General features: G+C 38.0%; 1 protein-coding gene across 3 annotated transcripts in view; it reads left to right on the top strand.

Moving 5' to 3' along the window:
• Positions 1-22,110, top strand: part of CDH8 (cadherin 8) — a 205,398-nt gene that overhangs the window by 65,301 nt on the left and 117,987 nt on the right. For all 3 annotated transcript variants that reach the window (XM_088136003.1, XM_088136004.1, XM_088136002.1), the window contains exon 4: positions 13,388-13,682. In XM_088136003.1, the coding sequence (XP_087992129.1) occupies positions 13,388-13,682 (295 nt within the window). The remainder of the gene's footprint in view (positions 1-13,387; positions 13,683-22,110) is intronic.

Here is a 22,110-nt window from a genome sequence, read left to right as displayed (position 1 = left end):
TGTTGAGGTTAGCAAGGGTACAAGTGTGACTTTTGACAATTTGAGACCACTATATATTTGTTAAATTCTTGCCTGATGTACTTTGTAGAATCAACTCTATTGACCACTTTATTGACCACTCTTTTAAAAAGTGGTCAATACTTTGCTGGAGGGAGAGTTATCTCTTCAAGGAGGCAGTAACCTATCCAAAAGCTTGTTTGTGTGGGCAAGTATGTGCAAGTATACACATGCATATACCAAACATACTGTTTTAAATAAAGTGACCAGGCACGTGAGAATAAGTTGTTTGCAAGGATTCTTGGGTAATGTTAGTTTCTTGAAGCCATAGCAGGCTTGATCAAGGCAGGATTCCAGACTCCTTGTTAGCCCCCTGGAGCATATAAATTGGATCTGTTGTTTTATGACAGGGAAACGCCAAGGGATAGGACTAGAGAATGGCATGGCTACTCTATCCTGCAAGATTGATTGATTGATTGATTTGCTGTCATAACTCACACAACTTTGGGCAATTCACATAACTCATAAAAAACATAATCCATGATACATTAAACCAGCAATTAAACTAAATGTAAGTGAAATATTTAGCTAAAATAAAAATAAAATTAAGAAACCTCCTTCTCCAAAAAACTTAAAAAATAGCAGCAGTCCAGCAAGATAAGCCCCAAATGCGTGTGCACACACACACACACATACACGTAAACACAAACACTTTCCTGTGGACTAATAAATGGGGGCCATCTGGTGTGGAGAGGGGCATACAGAAACAAAAAGGGCTATTTCTGAAGTTCTGTCTCCCTCACATCACTAGGTTGGGGGAATCTGAAGTATTCTTTCATGGCTGAAAGCACAGATAGCCAGGACCCAAAACATGGTGAGTTTAATAGGTCAGAAACAGTGTTTTGAATTGTACTCAGAAGCATATTGGCAACCAAAGCAGTGCAGCACTCACAATACAGGTGTTGCCCTGTTGAAGTACCTCTTACCTGGCTGACATATTTAGTACCAACTGGAATTTTTGGGTGGTATTCAAAGTCAACCTCGAGTACAGTATGTTGCAGTAATCCAGTCTCAAGGTGATAAGGGCATAAGTGACTGCCACCAAGGCCTCCTATTCAAAAACCACCACCACGATAACTTCTTCCAGCTAATTTAAACATCTACCTGTTCATCTTGGATGTCTTTCCTCACTAGACTGCATATCATATTTCAGGATTCTGTTATATCATCCCTTGACAACTTATGTTCATATTTTTAAGGCCTGGTTCATAAAGAGTTCCTCATCCTTAATTGGACAGAAAGGTTAGTATTTTATTTTATTTATCCAGTTGATACGATGCCCATCTATCTGAAGACACCGTGGATAGCGAACAAGCAAAAAGAAGGCAAAAACAAAAGTTCCCATTAAAACAAAGAAAAACAAAGCAAGTTGAGGTCCAATACAATCACCATTGTCACCTCTCACAGACAACCATTCTGTGATGGAATGGAATTATGAAGGCCAGACTCAGGGAGAAAAACACTTTCTTTCATCTCCTGAGGCAAGAGGGAGAGATAAGAGGATGAGACTGGCACCTCCCCGAGGAATTCACAGTGTTGTGGCTGGCTGACTTTGGGAGTTGGGGTTTCAGTCTGGGAAGATTCTTGCTAGAGGTTGTAGCTAATAAACATTGCTGGACTGAATTTGCATTGTCTCTTGGAGTTCCTTGGGCTAGGCCCGACACATTCTGAAGCTCCCACAACACCTGGGGGAAGAGCAGGGTCTACATGGCCTTCTGAAAAACATGTAAGGAGAAGAAATAATATGCATACCCCATAGCAATCAACATAACATACTGTGGTTAATATTGGCTTCCAACTTAACTATTATTAGTAATAAGGGAACATTATGGTATATCAGTTAAAGTGATGGATTAGGACTTGGGAGACTAGGTTCAAAACCATCCTCATTTATGAAGCTGACTGGGTAACTCTGGGCCAGTCATTTTATCTCTGCCCAGCGTGACTCATAGGGTTGTTATGGGCAAAAAAAGCGGGGGGGTGGGGAGGGGAAGAAAGGAAGAAGAAAAGTTCCTGAAGGCAAAGTAGGATAAATATAAATCTAGGAAGCAAATATATAGAAGCCTGATCATTGTTAATAATTATGGTAATTAATCTTTATGAAGCATTTCAAATCAATGGCTCCAGTTTGGGCTACATATAGTTGGTGTCTCTCAGTCCAGGGTGCTCAAAATGGTCTGTTGGTTGTCTGTTTGCCCTAGGAATACTCAGTGTTGATTGTGTAGAGGGAACATAAAATGAAATTAAAAACAACTATAATATCTGTAGGGTAGGAGCTTTTGTTTAGCAAGAGAGTGCAGTTGCCATGGCTGTGATCAGATCCTTTTGTCCCTTAGCAAATGGCAAAAATCAGCTTGCCAGATTCCTCCCTCTGCAACTTCTGTAATTTCTTTCTCTTCATTCTGTTGTTCGCTCATGACATAAAGAAGGAAGTAATATTGCAACCTCTGTTGTCCTTAGTGGGCTTGCTGTGGACATTTGTCTACATTTTAGGAGCTTCTCTCTTCTCACCCTTGATTTCAGGTAACTGCTAGTTTATAATCTCTTCCTTGTGTGGATGTAACTTGGAAGGGCTACCCTCTACGGCCTCCTGATTTACCCTCAGTCCTTCATCTAGCGCTACAGTTGGCTTAAGAACCCCTCTGCTGTTGTCAAATTCAGTCAGATATACCTTGTGTTTTCACTGGGGAAAAAAAAAAGCTTTCAGCAAATGAAAAATTCTCAGGACATGCTTGAAGGTAAAGTTATCTCAGTCAAACATAACTTGCCATTTCTTGATGGACATGCTTGGGGAACTTTGGCTTGGTTGTTTATAGAACCAGCTGTCATAAGTTGTAATCAGTAAAGGGGTATCTGGACGTTAAATAGCTCATGGTTGCATTTTTTTTTTTAGTTCAAAACTTAATGTGTCCTGCCAGTCTTGTAAGAGACTTATCATGCCTTTCATGCCATGTTCTTAAATCCTACAATGTTCTGTTCTTTTTTCTTAATGTTTTAATGCTTTACTAGAACAGTCATTGCTAATCTAAGTATGAGTTTCCTTCCCAGGCTCATTTTTCCAATCAGATGTGCAAAATGCTGTCACTCAAGAAAGGACTCCATAAGTATTGGGTTTCTTATGTTGTACTTGAGTAGCTCAGAACTGCCAATGAAGCCTTCACCAAATATTTGAGGTCTCTGCCTGGCACTTTCTTCTACCCTTCAGAACTGAATCCTCCCTTGAGGATTCCTTATCCCACCTCATAAAGGTGAGAGATGAAATGAAAAGGAAATCGTTCTTTTCAATTTCCCTTTCAATTCCCTGGGAGTCCAAACTGAGTAGAGGACTCAACGTATATAGTGAAAGAAGAAGTGGCAAGAATGTCCTTCTATTGCATGTCAGTGCTTTTCTGTTTCTGAGGCCAAAGATGAGCAGCCAAGCTCAAAGTGAAGTGATACAGTTGTAGAAAATTCAGATAAGACCTCCTGGGGAAGAATGGGAAATAACTGGAATACAAGGGGGTGAACAGGAAGAAAGACATATTTAATCTGAACAGCCAGCTCTCATCTTTAATCTTTGGATCTATGTCTGTATTCCCCCCCCCCCAATATATCCTGCATGGGTCTGTGCCCTCTTTTGTGTGTTGATGATTTTATTTTATTTTATTTTATTTTATTTTATTTTATTTTATTTTATTTTATTTTATTTTATTTTATTTTATTTTATTTTATTTTATTTTATTTTATTTTATTTTTCCTAGTCTTGACCTATGTGAATCTTTCTTTCTGGTCTATGTGCGTCATGGCAAACATTTTGTGAATGGTCCTAAAACTCAGGTTGCCATATTGAACATCCCATGAATAGAGGAGAATTGTCATAAATGTGTAAGAAACTGGCAGTCACCTGTTTATCCTGGCTTATTACCACCTTGAATAAAAAATTGTTCACTGCTGCTTTACGTTTTTTGTTTTTGTTTTTTTGCCCAAGTGACAGTAATAAGGTGCTGATTTATGGCCATGTTCATCGTCTGTGTTGATAAGATTAAATCATAAATTGAGTATGAGCTAGTAGACTGTGGAAATACTGATCATAATTGATATCTTTAACATCTTGTTGTATAGATCTTATTCCTCTGGAATATATTTGCTTGGATATCTTTAATTTACTATCCTCCTTTATATATTCTTTCATGAGTACACTAAATATGTGGAGACAAAACTTTCTGCTCTTGCTGCTCTCCATCATGTTCTCCATTAGGTCATCCAACAGACTTGATAATATGAAATGTCAAAAAATACAGTTGCACATACATAGACATGTATGCCTTGAAACATGAGTGGACATGGAGCATAGTGTATCTAGATCTCTAAGAGCCTTTGGATGCAGAATCCTTCATCAGTAGGTTTCAGGAAGATGCTGTTATTAGTAAATTTCCAAAAGAGTTTTCTAAAAGCTTTTTTAACTTCCAATTCCCTGAATCTAAAAAGAGGTATTTTCCTACTGGATACTGATGAAAGATTTTTAGATCTCTTGGAAGAACATAACACTCAAAACCTGCTCTCCAGAAGAAGCCAAATAGGACTTTATTTTAAGAGCTCTTTTGTGCTATGGATTGATATGATTCTTCTAATTAAGGCAATGTGATTTATCTCAATCAAGCTGTTTCTGTTGCCTCAAAGCCTTGACCAGAACATCCTTTTTCATATCTCCTACGCATGTGCGGAAGGCTGTTCTAGGTATGGAATTGTCAGGGCGTGTTTGTGTGTAATTGCTTTATAGGTAGAAGAAAGGAAAGCTGTGTTGCTTTGCAAAGCAACTTTGAGGGTGTGCTTCACTCAAACCTTTGTTAAAACAAAATACTCACTCAACTGCTCTGGAACAAACTTTAAACTCTGAGAGTCTATAAAAGCTTTTCAGCTCAAACACAGCAGAAGCTATCCAGACACTTAACATGGCATGACTGAATTGGCAAACCTGTATTGTACGCTAGAATGAAAGCTGTTTTAAGAAGTTGATTGCTCTCTCATCATAAAACACGCAACATTCTTAATGCCATGGTAGTTTATTTAAGGCACTTCTTTCTTTTTCTAGTGGTTTAACATATATTTAGCCTTCCATTTCTCAGCCTTAGATCTAAGGGACTGTAGGTTGTTGACATAACCAACATCTCTGCCCTGAGAAACTAGCTCCCAAGAGAGGTCCCACTGTTGTTACCCATCACTTCCTTTATCTCAGATGCAAGGTTGCTGTCCTAGGTACTGAATATTAGCCACTGACCTCTGAAGTCATAACTATGCTTCTATTCATAGCGCTGAGCATCCAAGTTAAGCTAGGATTTCTGGATTTCTCCTCACTTTCATTTGATCTATTTGATTTGCTCAGTAATGAAAATGACAGGCACTGGTTTTTATAACTCAAAACCTGAGCATTCCTTTTTCTTTATTATTATTTTGCAAAATGGGAAAAGAGCGCAGAACTGAAAAGAAAAATAAACCGAATAAACCAATCCCCCCCCCCCAAAAAAACCCACAGAATGAATCCAGCTAGCGCTGCCAAGCCTGAGGAAAAGAAAACCTTAGGTCTGTACATAAATGTGTGTGTCCTAGCCCACCTCCCCCCGCAAAAAATTAAATATCAATATTCAATATTTCTGTCCAGAATAATTATTTTTTTTAAAAAAAAAAAGCATTAGTATAGTGAATAAATAGTGGCCAGATGTGAGTACATTTATCCTTTATTATAGAGTATTATCTATAATCCCTACCTCCAATTGTTTCTGCTTGTCTCATGAAATCCAACAGGGTGGGCATGCCTCAGGTCCAATTCATCTGATGGGACCCAGAAGCTGTGCCTTACCTTTTGCTGTGCTTGCCCTATAGAACAAAATGCCCCTTAAGATCTGGATGGGCCTGATCTTGTTGGCCTTTCATAAAAGATCTGTTCCATCCCCCATTTTAGGATTTGAACCAGAGCGAACACATTTTTAAGGTTTGGTTTGTACAAAATTGTGAGTGGCACCCCTTTTTTGAGGGGGGAGGGGAGTCCATTCTGGTGTTTTTCTGACATTTTTAACTGGATGTTAGCCACCCAGAGTCACATATGAGTTGGGCAACCCTATAAATTGAATAAAGAAATAAGCAAACAACACATTAATTTATATGTAGGAAAAATAGACAATAAAGCAACAACAGGATTCATTGTTGTTTATTTGTGATTTTTTCCCCCCCATTTCTTCAAAAATGACCAACTGGAAGGATTGGCTGTTGTCACCAAGATACAGTGGAACCTCGGTTTATGACCTTAATTCATTCCGTGACTCTGGTCGCCACCCAAATTGGTCGCAACCCGAAGCAAATTTCCCCATAAGGTTCAATGTAATTACCGTTAATCTGTTCTGGCGTGGAGGACAGGGAGGCGGCTATTGCTTGGAGGGAGAGTTCCCCTCCCTATGACCATGTGTTGGGGGGGGGATGGCCACGGACCACGTGTCGGGGGCGGAAAATGGCCACGGACCACGTGTCAGGGGCAGAAAAATGGCCGCGGACCATGTGTCAGGGGCGGAAAATTGGCCACGGACCACGTGTCAGGGCAGAAAATGGCCACGGACCACGTGTCAAGGTGGAAAATGGCCACGGACCACGTGTCAGGGGCAGAAAAATGGCTGCGGACCACGTGTCAGGGGCAGAAAATGGCCACGGACCACGTGTCAGGGCGAAAAATGGCCACGGACCACGTGTCAGGGCGGAAAAATGGCCACGGACCACATGTCAGGGGCGTAAAATGGCCACGGACCACATGTCAGGGGCGGAAAAATGGCCATGGACCGTGTCACGGGAGGGAAAATGGCCGCATATCCTGTTCGTACCCCGAGGTGGAGTTCGCAAACCGAAGCAAAATTTTGCGGCCGGAGCTGGTCGTAACCCGAAAAGTTCATTAACAGAAGCGTTCGTAACCCGAGGTTCCACTGTATATGCCAGTTTGCTTACAGTCCTAGAATACACTCTAGGAAGGTTACAGTTTTAACAGAGTGTAATACTACTTATGGATTGCCTTCCTGGGCAATTTCTAACATTGTTAGAATTAGGATAGAAGGGAATTTTGTGCCACAGAATATTCGCATGAGATTTTTGAAGTTCAGAATCTAGATTCATACTCCCAAAATTCTGTAAGACTTTCATGAGAACCTTTATTTGGATTAATCTCTAAACTGAACTAAATGGATTGAAATCAGGAAGAAATGAATTGGATGGTTTTCTGAATTGTCAAATCTGGGCCTGTATCAAATCGGGCAATAGATGGAAGGTTGTTGGTAAGCTAACAAATTAATATAAGGAAAATATACAACATTTTCAGTGCAGAACCACAGATTAGATTGGTCTCACAATGCACATTCAATATATGCACATCAATCAATCAAGTAGTTTCTGCTGGATTATCCTAATCCTGATGAAAGAAGTATGATAAGACCAAAACACTGGGAGGTTGGATGGATAAATAAGGATGAGACAGTGGAGGCCATTGGAATGCTCTTAGTCACTGACATCCTCAGTCTTGGAGTCATCCCAGGCTATAATTAATTCTATGATGGCCTGACATGCTTACATATCATATGAGTTGATAGAATGCTAAAATAGTCAACTACATTGTGATATCTGAAGACCTTCTAGGACATAACAGTATTTGTTGCATCTTTACTCTGTTTCATTATTCCAGCATTCACACAGAAGGGGAAAATAAATTCAGTTTAGGAAAAGTGTAAATTTCTTTTTTTAATTGAGGAGGCTGCATCATATCGGCCAACAGTGTGCAGAGATTTTGAAAATAAAAGCTGAATTGTTGACTCATGAGGCCCACTGTGAAAAGCAGTTAGTCATTTGGCCTTTTTGAAAGAAATGAGAGAACCACAGGAATCACATTTTCAGAGATGGATTAGAAGACAGAACTATGGTTATAAATGGACTGCTTGTTCTCTAGCTGTATTCCTGTAACATAAAAGATCCTTCTGAAAGGTTCGTCATGTGAATTTCTCCTGGAGTGTATAATTTACAAACAGGCCAGTCCTGGCGTCACAGAGCAAGAGGGGGTTCTGTAAATTGAATCCCCTGTTTAGTGCAGGTAATCTAGAGTATGTCTCCACACTTCAGGCTCATCTGTAGACTGTGGTTTACAAGCTACAATACTTCTGTTTGTATAAACATGAAAAGCCAAAACCAAGACAATATATAACATTTGGTTGGGCTGTTACTCAATTATTGAATAAGCTATTATTGATTGGGTTCAAACAATATGCTACTCCATAATCTATGGTTTACAAACCATGAAAGCTGAACTCACGCAACACATTATTTCAATAAGCAAACCAAACCATGGGTAAACTAGGCATTTAAGTTCATTTTTTAATGGGCCAAATTATGCACATCTATTTTCAATTTGTTCCTTCTGGTGGGCAGTTTGACTTGGACCAAGCTTGTATCCCATTTTGTTTGTCCAGTTCATATCAAAATACCTTAATGATTTTGATAATCCTAGATTGGGGATGCTGTGGATCACATCAGCCAAGGAATGTCAGCGGGCAGGGACCAGAAGGCATGTCTTCTCAGCCCCTTCCCTATGGAACATTCTTCCTTTGGGGTTCAGGATGGCCCCAACCCTGCTGGTCTTTCATAAGGCTTTAAAAAACCCCAAGCCTGGGGTCCCGAAAGTGTTAAAGGTCCCATTACCTGGTTGCGCTGTTGATTTTTATGTAATTTTATGATAATTATTGGCTGCCTGTATATATAATTTGTAATGGTTTTAATGGTTTTAACAATTGGAATGGTTCACCACCCAGAGTCACCTGGATTGAGATGGGTGGCTATAGAAATTGCATAAATAAAAATCAACAAATATGTCAGTTACAGTCCTACCTCGAATGCAAGGATATACATGGTGACCCTAACAAGATAGTAAGTAGCAAGCAAGGCAAAAACTGGTACAGAGATTATGGTTTGTTTGTTTGTTTGTTTCCAAAGCTGGCAGTCTGGAACAAAAAGCTTTAAGCCTGAACACTCAGAAACCCAATCTAAGATCAGCTGTGGCCATCAGAGATTTCCTATGTCTATGGCTCATGAGAAATTCTGACAGATCCATCCACCAATAAATTTTGGAGACAGAGCAAATGTAACAATCCCGACAATGTTCTGCTTTTGCTTCCTGAATTCCTCTTCATTTTTTTTTTTTCCTGGATGCTAGGTAGCCCTCGCTTACACTCTCAATACTGAGAGAAGTCAACAGCTTTAAAATCTATTTATATACACCACTGCTTCAAATAATGCAACACCGTCTCCATGCTGTGCTCCTTCCCCTATCTTTATTATTCTTATTTGTCCTTTATGATTTCTGTATTCACTCAATAGATAAAAAGCCATTAGGTGACAAAGAGAACTTATTATACTACCACTGGTGACTTTTGGCACCTGAAGGATGATGAATGCATTCATCAATGACATATCATTTAAATGATCATTTACCAGCATAAGCATTCAAGAGAAGCAGCAGATCATTTATTTTCAAGGGGGAATTTCTCCTGCAATTGAAGCTCCAATTCAGTATGATCTGTTGTTCCTTGAAAAAGCCACTGGTCCTTTTAAAACTTAGCACCTTCTGGAAGGAAGCTAGATGGATATTGTGAAATATTCTGCAGAAGCAAGCATGTGAAGATGTAATACAAAACTATAGTTTGCTTATTCACAACTTGCGGAATAAGCTACTTACTCACAGCTTGTGGAATAAGCTACTTAGCTTAGGTTTACTAGGTTTACATCATACTAAATGATAAACTTTACAATGTGGCTGGATTGACACATTTCATTAAGCCAAAACCAACAGATCACATTATAGCTTAGTGTAATGCATGATCCATGTAATACATACACTTCCTAGCCCCAGCCTGAAATGGTACCCAAAACTCTGATAATATAACACGAATAGCCAGTTCAAGCCTTTACAGCCCAGGCAATATCTATCTATCTATCTACCTACCTACCTACCTACCTACCTACCTACCTACCTACCTATCAGCTCACATAGCTTTGATAATGAGCAAGGATCAAGACAGAATGAGAGAGGAAGAGAAGAGGCAATACAGTCATTTGTGGATTAATTCTTCCTGCTAATGGAGAAGAAGTTTCAGTGGGTGGCAGTTTCTTTCTCACCTTGGTTGATCTTGAGAAGCTGAGCACAATGAGACTCATTTAGTGCTTGGATGGGAGAGCACCAGGAAATCCTAGGATTGTGAGCTACAGTGGGAAGTTTTTAAAAAAGAAAACATCTCATAAGAAGGTAATGGCAAACCACTTTAACTTTGTTGCCAGAATAAAACGACATGGACATGTCCATGAAGCTGTTAGAAGTTGAGCCATTAGAAGTGGAAGGAATGTTTACAGGAGACAGTTGTAGAGTTGCTCTGTCTGTTCTCCCTTTTTCTGTGCTCAGTTGGAATGTTGTTTATCCTGTTCTGAAATGTTTAGTATGTTTTTGTGTGCATATATGCTTTTTAAGGATTGTTCTTGGTTTGCTTCCTGCTGGTTGAGGAAGAAGACTCGAATCTTCAATGTGATGTGTATTTATTTCTACAGAGATGAAAAAAGCAACTGAACCTTTAAAAATAATACAGATTTTTAGTAGCATTAAGCATTTTTATTTTTGGATTTTATTAAAACTGTCATAATATCTTTTCTCTCACACAAAGATTCATAAAAGTCTTCTTGTCCTCCTTTTTTTTTAATCTTTACTTATTTCAGTATGTGTCTATGTATATTCTTCTCTGTTTGATCTTGTATGTCTCACATTATTCATTTTGTCATCTTTGAATTAGTCTGTGGTGATATAACACATTCTGAATGGAATAAACTTGCAGTTAATCCCTACCATCTACCTTGAAAGATTGATAGGAAACTCTGTGTTGGGGTGGGGAGAGGGAGGGAAATTAGTTGCAATCATCTTGAGATGGTGACTGATTCAAAGATTGTACTAAACCATGATTTTTGCATAATTTTAATGAACCTGCTACAATTATTTGGATGCCTGCAGTGCATCAAGCTATCATAGTTTTGTTTGCAACACACCCAAGCCACCAGTTTTGTGCATAGTATATCAAGCCAAAATTGAATCATATTATGCTTAGCATAATGAGCAAAAAAGTTATTGCTTGCAGAATAGCTATGACTGTGCGCAAGATAAGATATACTGTATATGTGTGTATGCATAATGAAGGTTGACCAACTGAAATAGGCAACTGGGAAAATGCAACATCACTCTTCAGAGGATAATATGCAGATTTGTGGGGGAGGAGGGGAAGAAATAGTCTTGATTTATAACCCAGCCAATATAATGTTTTTAAGGTATTTCTCAAGTTCCTTTGCTGGAGGCAGGAACTAGAACCAGGAGCTCATTCAGATCTAGAAGAAAATGCTACAGATACAGATAATAGGTGCATTTTTAAAAATATATCTGCACAGTAGCAGCAGTGGGATCTTCATCCTATGTTCTTTGTCTATTGTTCATTATGGGCCCACGTAATTATGAATTTGTTTATCTTTAACTTTGACATGAGAAAAGAATTTTGAATCCTAACAATGACTTTACATCCTTATACATATTTTATGATACTTAAGAAACTATATCCTGGGAGATAACATTAGTGCATTGAATGGCTTTTTAAAAAAATTTGGTAAAAATGACATAGATTTTGAAACATCCTTAAAAATGGTTCTATTATTATTATTATTATTATTATTATTATTATTATTATTATTATTATTAATCACATGGAGTTTCAAACAGCTGGCTTGCTAATGCTTTTAATTTCTTTTCACATTTATTATTGATTTTAACAGGAGAAAAATAATTACTGTTTTACTGAATTACTAGAATTGAGGAGAAGAAATGAATAGATAGATTAGCTTGTTTGTTGACCTCCAGCATAAAAAAAGAAAAGAAAAGAAAAGAAAAGAAAAGAAAAGAAAAAGAAAAAGAAAGAAAGAAAGAAAGAAAGAAAGAAAGAAAGAGAAAGAAAGAAAGAAAGAAAAAGGAAAAAAGGAAAAAAGGAAAAAAGGAAAAAAGGAAAAAAAGAAAAAAAGAAAAAAGAAAAAAAGAAAAAAAGAAAAAGAGCTTGGTTTTCTTTTTGCTGTTATCTAACATCTACATTTCAGGTGGTTGTTTGTGAGTAAATAAGATAAATATGCATGTATTTAATAAACTTCTCTAGTATTATCATGAAATACATCAAAGAATCTAGCAACACCTTAAACCAGGAGTCAACAGCATGAATCTGCAGGTCCCTGTATGTTTCCTTCATAGACCTTTCTAACAAAGAAAGGCTATTTCATCCATTTCTGTATTAATTTGCAAGTAATTGAGATGCCGATTGTGCCTTTACTGAATAGCTAGACTTTTAATATCTCCATATATTTCTAATGCCCAGTCAGTATTTTTGAATTATTAAATGGAAGCTGATTTCATTTGTTGGTGGTACAAAGAGGTAGCCGTATTTAGGGTTCCTGTTTGTGTCTGCATGCATGTGAAAATGAGAGGAGAGTCAATGGTGGGAAAACATGACATAACTGTTCTCATATGTAGTAATATAAGCTGCTATGAAATCTACAGTGTGCTGCTAGAAATCAAAAGACTGATTTGCAGAGATGAGTAAATCCTCAAGCTGTGGAAAGTACTTGAAAAGTGATTAATCATGATCCCAGTGAAACTTGCATAATATCCAGGGAACAGAGAAGAGCATACTATTCAGGCAGCCTACTCATTATAAAAATCCCATCTTAGCTGATTTTGACAGTTTTGTGATCCATCAGAAATAATACTTCTTTCTTTCCTTATTATTCTAAATATCTTCATTACATTAAATAATCCTGTATCAGGACTGTGAATTAAGCAAAATGAATGAGATCAAGTTTGTTGAATATTTTCAGATATACCTTTGTCCCCAAAACTGAAATTAAAATTCAAAACTATCCAAAATAAATGAGTAACAAAGTTTTTAACTAATGTTATTTTCTTGCAGTTTTATATATCCATTAGGGATGCTTAGGAAATTTGCTTATTTCTGAGGGCTAACAGAAGACATAGAACAGTTGGTTTGACTAAAAAAAGAGAGTGATTTACACCTTTGTAGAAACATATGTTTGATTATCTTCAGGTTGGATAAGCATGCATGCAAATTTTGTCTATTGTGTATTTTCAGACTGTTCTGTGGAGGAATCAATAGATCTTGGATGAACATACAAAATGCAGTGGGGAGGGGAAAAAGTTGGGTAGCTGAATGAGTGCAAAAAACAAATTGCTTATTTATAATTTCAGCTACACACAGACTTGGATCCAGGAAGCAGCAAGATCAAGTACATCTTGTCAGGTGATGGAGCTGGGACTATCTTTGTGATCAATGACAAGACAGGAGACATTCATGCCATGAAAAGACTTGACCGGGAAGAAAAAGCAGAGTATACATTGACTGCTCAGGCGGTCGATAGGGATACAAACAAACCACTCGAGCCTCCTTCGGAATTCATTATTAAGGTCCAAGACATCAATGACAATCCACCAGAATTTGTTGATGGTCCGTATCATGCAACTGTTCCAGAAATGTCCCTTGTAGGTATGTATGGCAGAATGACAGTTCCACATTTCTTTACAAAGCATTTTATTCCTCCCTGCTTTTGCATTTCTAGATTTGTATTTGAGCAAGTTTTCTTTCCAAACAATTCTTTGAGTCCCTCTGAAAGATGAATTGTTTGAAGAACAACTAGGTTGTTTTTGCACTACAGTTCAGGTGTTGTTGTGAGACTAGTGTTGCTGAGACAGTTTATCAATGTTTGTTCCAGCACATCATTGTGATACCATTAGTGTTACATTAATATTTACTTGTCTGAAGCATTTTTTCCAAGTATATGTGGATCACTTAGGATCTATGGTTACATGCTAATATCTCCCACACACCCGCTTCTTTCAAAATATAATTAGCTTGTAGTGGTTCTATGGAAGAGGTGACTGAGAGCAAAAAGTCCACTCAGGTAAAGCAAAATAAGAGAAGGTAAACAAGAGAAAGCAAAGCAAAATAAGAAGCACTGAAAATGTAGGGGAGATGTCTTGGCACTACTTTTGTAAAGAGATATAATGATGGGCCATAAGCTTTGCATACTGAAACTTTCTTGCTTGGTCAGTAGTCCTGTACAAAGTTGATGGTTAACAGGGCAGGCCCTGTAGTTGGGCAAAGTGATGTTGATACAGTTAGCAAATGTCTGGGGTGGAGGGCTGAAATGAGAGCTAAACTCTTAAACTAATCTATCTTCACATATAGGGTATGTGAAGATAGATTGAACACATAGGGTACAACTTTCCTAACCTTGAAATAAGCCAGTGGGCCGTGAATCAAGAACAGCTTGAAAGAGATGCTGTATAGCTGTATGGCTGCTGTGAGTTCCTGGAGGAAGTGTGTCTCTGTCCCCAACCAAAAAGGCCATAGCATTTTATACCATTTATAAAGCAAAAGATAAATTTTCAAGTAATTGCCCTACATCATTTAGAGCTTGAAAATGAAGATGGGAAGCTATAACCATACTGATGGAGGCAAACTTTGCCCTAATTTTAACATTCTAAAGCACATCACATCTTTACTAAGAATCCTTATTCTTGGCAATTTGCTCCTTGTGGGAAAGAAATAATGTAAATAGACATTTCGCTTGATCTACCATTTGTTTTCACCCTGTCCCTATGCAGCTCCTAAAATATTATTTCTGGACACTTGACAGAAAAGGTTGCCTGTCCCTGCTTTAAACAGCTAAATTTAGTAATGGATTGGCATAATATGGTAGCACCCAGTGTAAGTTAACAGTCAGTGCAATTTAACAATCTTGTGGTCTATTTTAAAGCAGCTGAAGTTTCCAGGCCATTTTTCAAAACAGATGCACACAAGACAGCTTGCACTACCAACTGGGAAGTCATCAGTGTGGATAATTGCAGCAAGACCACCTCTCCTTGGTTCACAGTTAGTCTTTTGACCTGAGCTATGCTATGGCTCATGACACAATGCTAAATCCAAGAGCACTTTAAAAATATGCACCCGATCTTCGACAATAAGGGAGAGCTAACAAGGACCACCTTTGGCTTTTATATAATGTGCTAGGTTTGGGTGGGGGGGAGGGAGAAGGGGGAAATGCATAGTCAAAAGATTTGTTTTTCTCTTAAAACTCATCTCTTTTTAAAAAGTAAGTTCAAGTCTCTCCTAAGTTACCTTGTTTTAAGAACACTGAATTTAATTTACTAAAGATTGTCAGGAGGCTTATGGCAAATGTATATCATATTCCACATCTCCTTCAAAAATTGCCGTCAATTTGTAATTGTTTAATATGTCTGGAATCAGGAGGGGAAAGTGTTAAGTGTATGGGAGTAATGATGCTAAATATATTTTACTTAATTTTAATCTAATGTATTTTATTTAAATTAAATGTAGAGTTTTTCCTCCTGGCCTACTTGTCAACTGGCCAATTAATGTTACCTCCATTCCTTCTGGATTGGCTTACAGCTTACTGGGTTTCATGTAGTCCATTACCACACAGAAGCATTAGTTCAGGTCATCCAGTGTTTGCCTCCCCCACCCCCTCTTTTTTTAGCACACAGCACAAAAATCCTCTTAACTTTCTCTTTTGTTTTAGATACATTTCATGAACAATAACTCCAGGGGGCTTTTCAGTAGTAATACTGAAAAGAATATTATGGAGAGGGAGTCATCCACTTGAGAAGTTTTTGGTGAATTTCTCCTCCTGGAGAAATTCGTAGAGATTTTCCATTCCATTTCTCTGCTGACAAATATGTGAAAGAATTTTGAGAGGCCAATGTTGGTCAGTTGCAATACCAGCATAAAAAACAAAATGCTCTCCTAATGAACCCAGTTCCTCACTCATTCCTGGTACCCTTAAAGAGCCTCTTTCCATGATGAAAATATCCCTTGCTTTCAGGAATTGCTGCTATAGAGCACTCCAAGTGCTTTTAGATGGTTCCTGCCTGAGGCAGCCTCTCTGTGGGGCTCTGGAGAGGAGAAGAACCTTGGGCCAAAGCATTTTGGGACAAGATGACACTGCCCACCTTTCCATATTTAGAACCAGATGAAATTACAACTTACCTTGACACTGGTGATAGGACAGGAAACTCTACTGCAACTGAGCACATCAGACTAGTTTTGGAGATGTAGGACGAATTGAATGAAGTACAGAATCTGTCCTCCAAGAGAGGAAAATTGTTTGGAAACACAGTAAGAATAATTGAGGAGTTGTCATTGCTGCCTCCTAGCTCATACCACCTGACAAAATTGCCTCACTTTGCTTAATAACAGAGCCAACTCTATCCATGAGCCAACTAGCATGATCCAGTCTATGTTTATGCAGGTTACAGAAAACAAAACAACATTAGGGATGCCTAAATATTTTCTTTAGGCTGTATTTGAAAGCAAAACAACCTCATTCGCACTGATGAACATGTCAATCCAAATTCATTTATCTGTTGGGTTTTGTTACTTCTCAGAATGTTATTGTACAGTTCTAGCTCAAGTAACAATTATAAAAGGCAAGTAAATGTACATTTGAGAAAGTCGTGCTAATACATTTGGTGGCTTTTGACCAGAATCAAGTTTTTAAATTTAATTTTACTAATATAGTTAGAAATTCTGATAGGTGTGACAGCCTACATATTTAGATGAAAATGATAGGTTTTTTTTTTTTTTTAGTACAGGTAAATGCAAAAATGGGGTAGATCAAGTTTATGAATAAGAACATGTTGGTGGACAAGATATGAACTGATCCATCAATTTGTCTATCAGTAGAAATGCTTCAGTTGGAGCCCAGGGATGACCACTTAGTCTGAAAATACATTCTATCAACTTAAACTAAGATTTCAGTTTAATCTACCTCACAGAGGATAAAAGTGATGATACCTCCTTGAACTTTTGGTAGAAGAGGAATATTAATTAAACTACACAAATAAATTATGGTCTGCTGGATGCTCTATTTTATAGACCTACTTTTTTGCATTATAATTAAGGTGTTGGACTGGACCAGGGAAACCCAGCTTCAAATCCCTACATTGTTGCAAAGGTAATGGCATGATTTGGGGCCAGTTACTTTTTCTTGGCCTAATTACTTCACAGAGTTATTAGGATAAATAATGCAGGACCCATCCCCGTGAACCACCTCCTGATTCCAGAAGAAAAGTGGGGTATAAATATAATGATATAACATACCAATGAGAGCCTGTGGCTCTCTAAATGAGAAATGAAATCTCCATGCCCCTCACTATAGGCCATGCTAGCTAGGAAATTAAGAAGCTGTAGTTTTGTAATGCCCAACTTACACTTTCTCACCTTGTTTTGAAAATGCTCTTTCTCTCTGTGTTCATGCACACAGACATTCTGAGGGATCTTGTTTTATTTGGAAGTAGCCAGCAATGTGGCTTTCAGTAGTTTCTATAAAGCTGTCAAGGCAAGCTGCTCATAAATGTTTACTTGGAAAAATGCCTGGATGCTTTATTCACAGTGTTGTGTCCTGTCTTGGATCTAAAAACAATAGACTGTCCTATTGCAGTTTTAAAGCAGAAGTACAGCCATACGCATTTACTGTGAGAGGCCAGAGTTGCCCTTTTGCTGACAGCCAGTACAATCAGTTCTACACAGCTATTGTCTGTACTAACTGGAGTGGGCCCAGAAGCATTTGTAGAGTTGAGATTGAGCTAGCTTGTCAATTCCAGCTCTTCTGGAGGTTTGAATGCCTTTGCTCCTTTCAACTGCTTCTGCTGAAATTGGCATAGGAGTTCTCCATTACTGTGTCAGCTTCCATGACCCAAATGGGTGCTTAATATGTTAAGCTCCTTTAATTATACCCCAGGGCAGTGAAGGCTTATGGCTTAGACATTTATATATATTTTTTTTGCCAGCACATTGGCAAGAGACTGCAAACACTTGGCACTAAAAAGGGAAAAGAACAAAGAAAATATGGAATGTTGGGTGAATGTTAATAATGGCTGCCTTTCAAAGCTAAGCGTATGAAAGATAGTTTCCTGGGCAAGATGTTCTTAATCAAATGAAAAGTCTACTGAGTTAAGCTATACATTTCTATCAACAGAAGAATAAGATGCTTCTAGAAGCCAAAAGAAAAGAAAAGAAAGTTGGCATGAAGTCTGTGGAATACACAACTATTTTGTGGTCAAAGGCATTTCTTCACCTTTTCTAATTTGACTTTCAGAGACTACAGAGACGATGGTGAAAATCTGAGAATTACTGCATGGGGCAGGGATAGAATTTTTGACACCTTGTCTTTTGATTGAGATGTTTGTAAAATATGCACATGGGCATCCCCAGAGGGGATGAGGGCAAATTATGACATGTATGTGATGCTATCATCGTGGAAATGATGCGACCATTTATGCAATGACATTATGATGACGATCTCATTTTGATGTCAGAATGGCTCGTTATGGATAACATTGAATGAGAATAGAATCTTTTATGGATGGAGAAGTGAGAGTGTTTATTTGAGACCCCTTTCCTCTTACTTTCTTCCCACAGCATCCTAGTGGGAATTTTTTTTTTTGCACCAATGTGTTTTTTGTTTTTTTGTTTTTTTGCCCTTTATAAAGTCAATGATTCAATAGACAGAAATAGATGGGGAAGCCCAAACCACTATTAGATTTGGGCTCATTAATTTTACTAGCTTGAATGGAAAACATCAGTCCATCGAATCATTCCCCTGAATGGGGCTTAAGTAATTTCTCCTATTGCCTCTCTTTCAAAGAGACCCATCCTGATTTCACTATCATTTTTCTAATGCCATAGTGAAGTCTGTCTTACAATTTCTCAAAAGCTTTTTTCCGTACTAAATGAAGCTTCTGTTTGTCTAAGTTTCTTTCAGAGTGCTTGAGAATTTCTTTTGCATTTCTTTACAGTGCTTTTCAACATACTTGATCATAGGACATAGTGGAGAATCCCATAGCTGCTGTTGTTTTCTGTTGTATATATTTTCATTGTTTGGGTGTCACCCTCACTGCCCACACTAAAGCCCAATGAGAGAAAATTCCTTCTGACTTCTTTCTCTGGAATTTAATTGACATGCATGCCGGAACCTAAGAAGGCTTTTGAAGGGGTGATTACAAAGTGAAAAAAAGGAGACATTCACAACCCTCTTGTACTTATTTAGTGAGGAGACAGGCAAGAAGGCCAACTTCACCCACACAAATTTCACTATTTTTTTCTTCTTCTCTTTAAAGGATATGTCAACCTTTGTGTTTTTTTCTATTCAACAGAAGAAATTAGAAAAAAGAAAAAATGCAGGAAGAACATTAAGACAACACAGCTATTGTCACATGTACCAAAGCAGTAAAAGTTATCACTGTCCTTAAGAACTCTTCCAAATCAAGCCACAGACCTTTCTAAGTTAGCAATCTGGTTCCCATAGTAGCTGTCTCTCACTGTTGTTTCTCAGCAGCTGGTAATTCAGATGCAAGACAGCTTTTGATCCTGCTGGTAACATAATACCCATTATGGTTTACAGCAATTGTCCATGTAGCTGTAGACAGAGAAGTCTTCCCTACTCACCTACATTACATAAAATGAGATGGGGAGGTCAATTGTATAAAGACTATGAATAAAGCTTTTTTTTTTTTTAATCCCCTGGGCAACATTTTCAAAATGTCCTACTTCCAGCCTAATGCACAAAGGAAGCTCAGAGTGATAGGTGTTTACCCTCTTTCCTTTGCAAGACCCCAATTTGGGATGGTTGTTCTGAAGGATTGTGTGCATGTCCCACTGAATTACCCCAACCACGCATGGTTGTAAAGGTAGTTCAGTATGAACAGTTAATTCTGCCTTTTAACCTTCGATGTAGCAGAAAACTCAAGCTCAAGAGTCAACTGTTACTACTCTTAACAGCCTTCCTGTTGCTGCCACTTTTGCCTGATTTCTTCCTGCTTTTAGACAATGGTAAGTGCTTTCAGTTAGGGGGGAAAAAAGGCCTCAGTGTCATCGAGGGCTGGAGCTGAAATGAGGAAAAGCTTGAAAATAATTTTAAGAGGGTTTAAGTTAAGGATTCTACATGGGGAATTAGTTGTTCAGAATTTTGTAGACACGCTAGAGGTAAACCAAGGTCCGGATGCACCATTCAATATCCCTTTCTCAAGCTGACATAGCGATAAAGCATATCCTCTGAAGAATAATTAAGTGGCAGTGTATTGAATTAGAATGTAGTTTCCTGTATTAAATCACTCTACTTGTGAAAAGTATCTTTTGCTTAGATATTCTGGATTTTGTTTTCGTTTTCGTTTTTGTTTTTCATTGCATGTACATTTCTCACTTTGCATTTTTGTACTTTTTTGACCCACCCATTTTCATGCTATTTCCATAATTTAATCTGCATGTTTATTCAATTTTATTTCTATACATGTTTGTACTTACGTTAGAAATGAAACTGTATCATAAAATGCAGAAAATCCAGAGTTAAACATGCAGTGATGTACTAGCTAGCTTTGAGGTTTGGAAGGTAGGTGAGAGAATCAGGTAACTTAATTTTTTTTTTTTCCCCTCATGAAGCTCAAGACTATCAGTTGTCTCATACAGAGATAGAGATACAGACATATTGAACACACAGAACATGTGTTTTTCGTGCTTCACCCCTGAACAGCAACTTAAACTGATAAAGTCCGAGGTGGGGAGGGGACTTTATTTTTCCCAGATTTTTCTAGGGTAATTATGCCTCTAGTAACAGAGGCTTTTCAGTTTCTAGAAATTCCTGACTTGGATCCCAACTTTAATTTAATTGTCAAAGCTTCAAGTACAATCACACAAGTGTAATCTCAGTGCATACTTAAAAACCAAAAGTAACAGTGTCAGTTATTATTACAATTTTTTAAAAATGGAAGGAATTCACCTCCCCAAATTATTTGCTAATAGTTATTTGTAATTATGACAATGATTATTAACTCATGCATTTTATCTTAGAAAAAAGGAAAAAAGAACTTTTAACTTAAAAAAGAAATATCCCACTCTTTCATCCAGGATATTTAGTGAATTTGGTGGCAGATTTGGAAGAGGTAGAAGAAAAGCTCCAAGTTATAGTATTTAATAGCTTTAAGAGATTATGTTAAAGAAGCCAAACTCATAGAAGCCAAAGTGGATTAGCCATGATAGCTAAAGAAAATCTATGCTTCAGAGCTTTGAATATCAAAACCTAGAGAAGGAAAAACAGCAGGAGTAAGCCACTGCTTTTATGTCCTATTTTGGGCTTCTGTGAAGCACCTGGGAGCCAGTTTGGTGTAGTGATGAAGGCATAGGCTAAAAACCAGGAGACCATGAGTCTCCTTAGGCACAAAACCAGATGGGTGACCTTGTATCAATCCCTCTCTCAGCCCTAGGAAGAAGAAGAAAATGGCAACCCACTTCCCAAAAACTTGCCAAGAAAACTGCAGAGACTAGTCCAGACAGTCACCAGGAGTCAATACTGACTCGAAAGCATACACTCACAGACAAAAAAATGAAGAACCTAGGTGGCCAAAGTTTGGAAAACAGAACAGATGGATACTTTGCTTGAGGATTTCTATAGAACAGTTGCATAGAACAAGGGAAGGGGCAAGTAACAATGCTGTTCCTATGTGTGTGTGTGTGTTTGTGTTTTCCTGCCAATTCTTACTGAAGCCGATGAACAAGAACTTGCTTTCAAATGTTCTTCCAAAAGGAAAAGGACTTTTCAGAAATTCTCACAGGTGGAGAGTGGTGGCCTTCCATTTATGCTGTCATGAAGTGGTAAGGAGGTGTGCAATCCCTTCTTCAGTGGTCTGCAGACTCATTCAGTTCTTGTGCTTCTGTTAAATCCTAAGGGTTGTACAGTAATCCTCCCTTGGGGCTTTTTCATCTCTGAAGCATGAGCAACCATGGGGGCCTCAGAACATAGAAGGATGTGAGCAGAAAATGACACTAGCAATAATATTCATACTGCCTCCAACCACCAACTCAGCTCAAAAATACTACCAAAAAGAAATTTGAATGAAAT

The sequence above is a fragment of the Python bivittatus genome, unplaced genomic scaffold (genome assembly GCF_059951505.1).
Source record: "Python bivittatus isolate LINGU-HERP-01145 unplaced genomic scaffold, Pbiv_v1 ctg000190_np1212, whole genome shotgun sequence".
NCBI lineage: Eukaryota > Metazoa > Chordata > Lepidosauria > Squamata > Pythonidae > Python > Python bivittatus.
The sequence above is the reverse complement of the archived record's forward strand: the minus strand, read 5'-3'. Positions and strand labels throughout refer to the sequence as shown.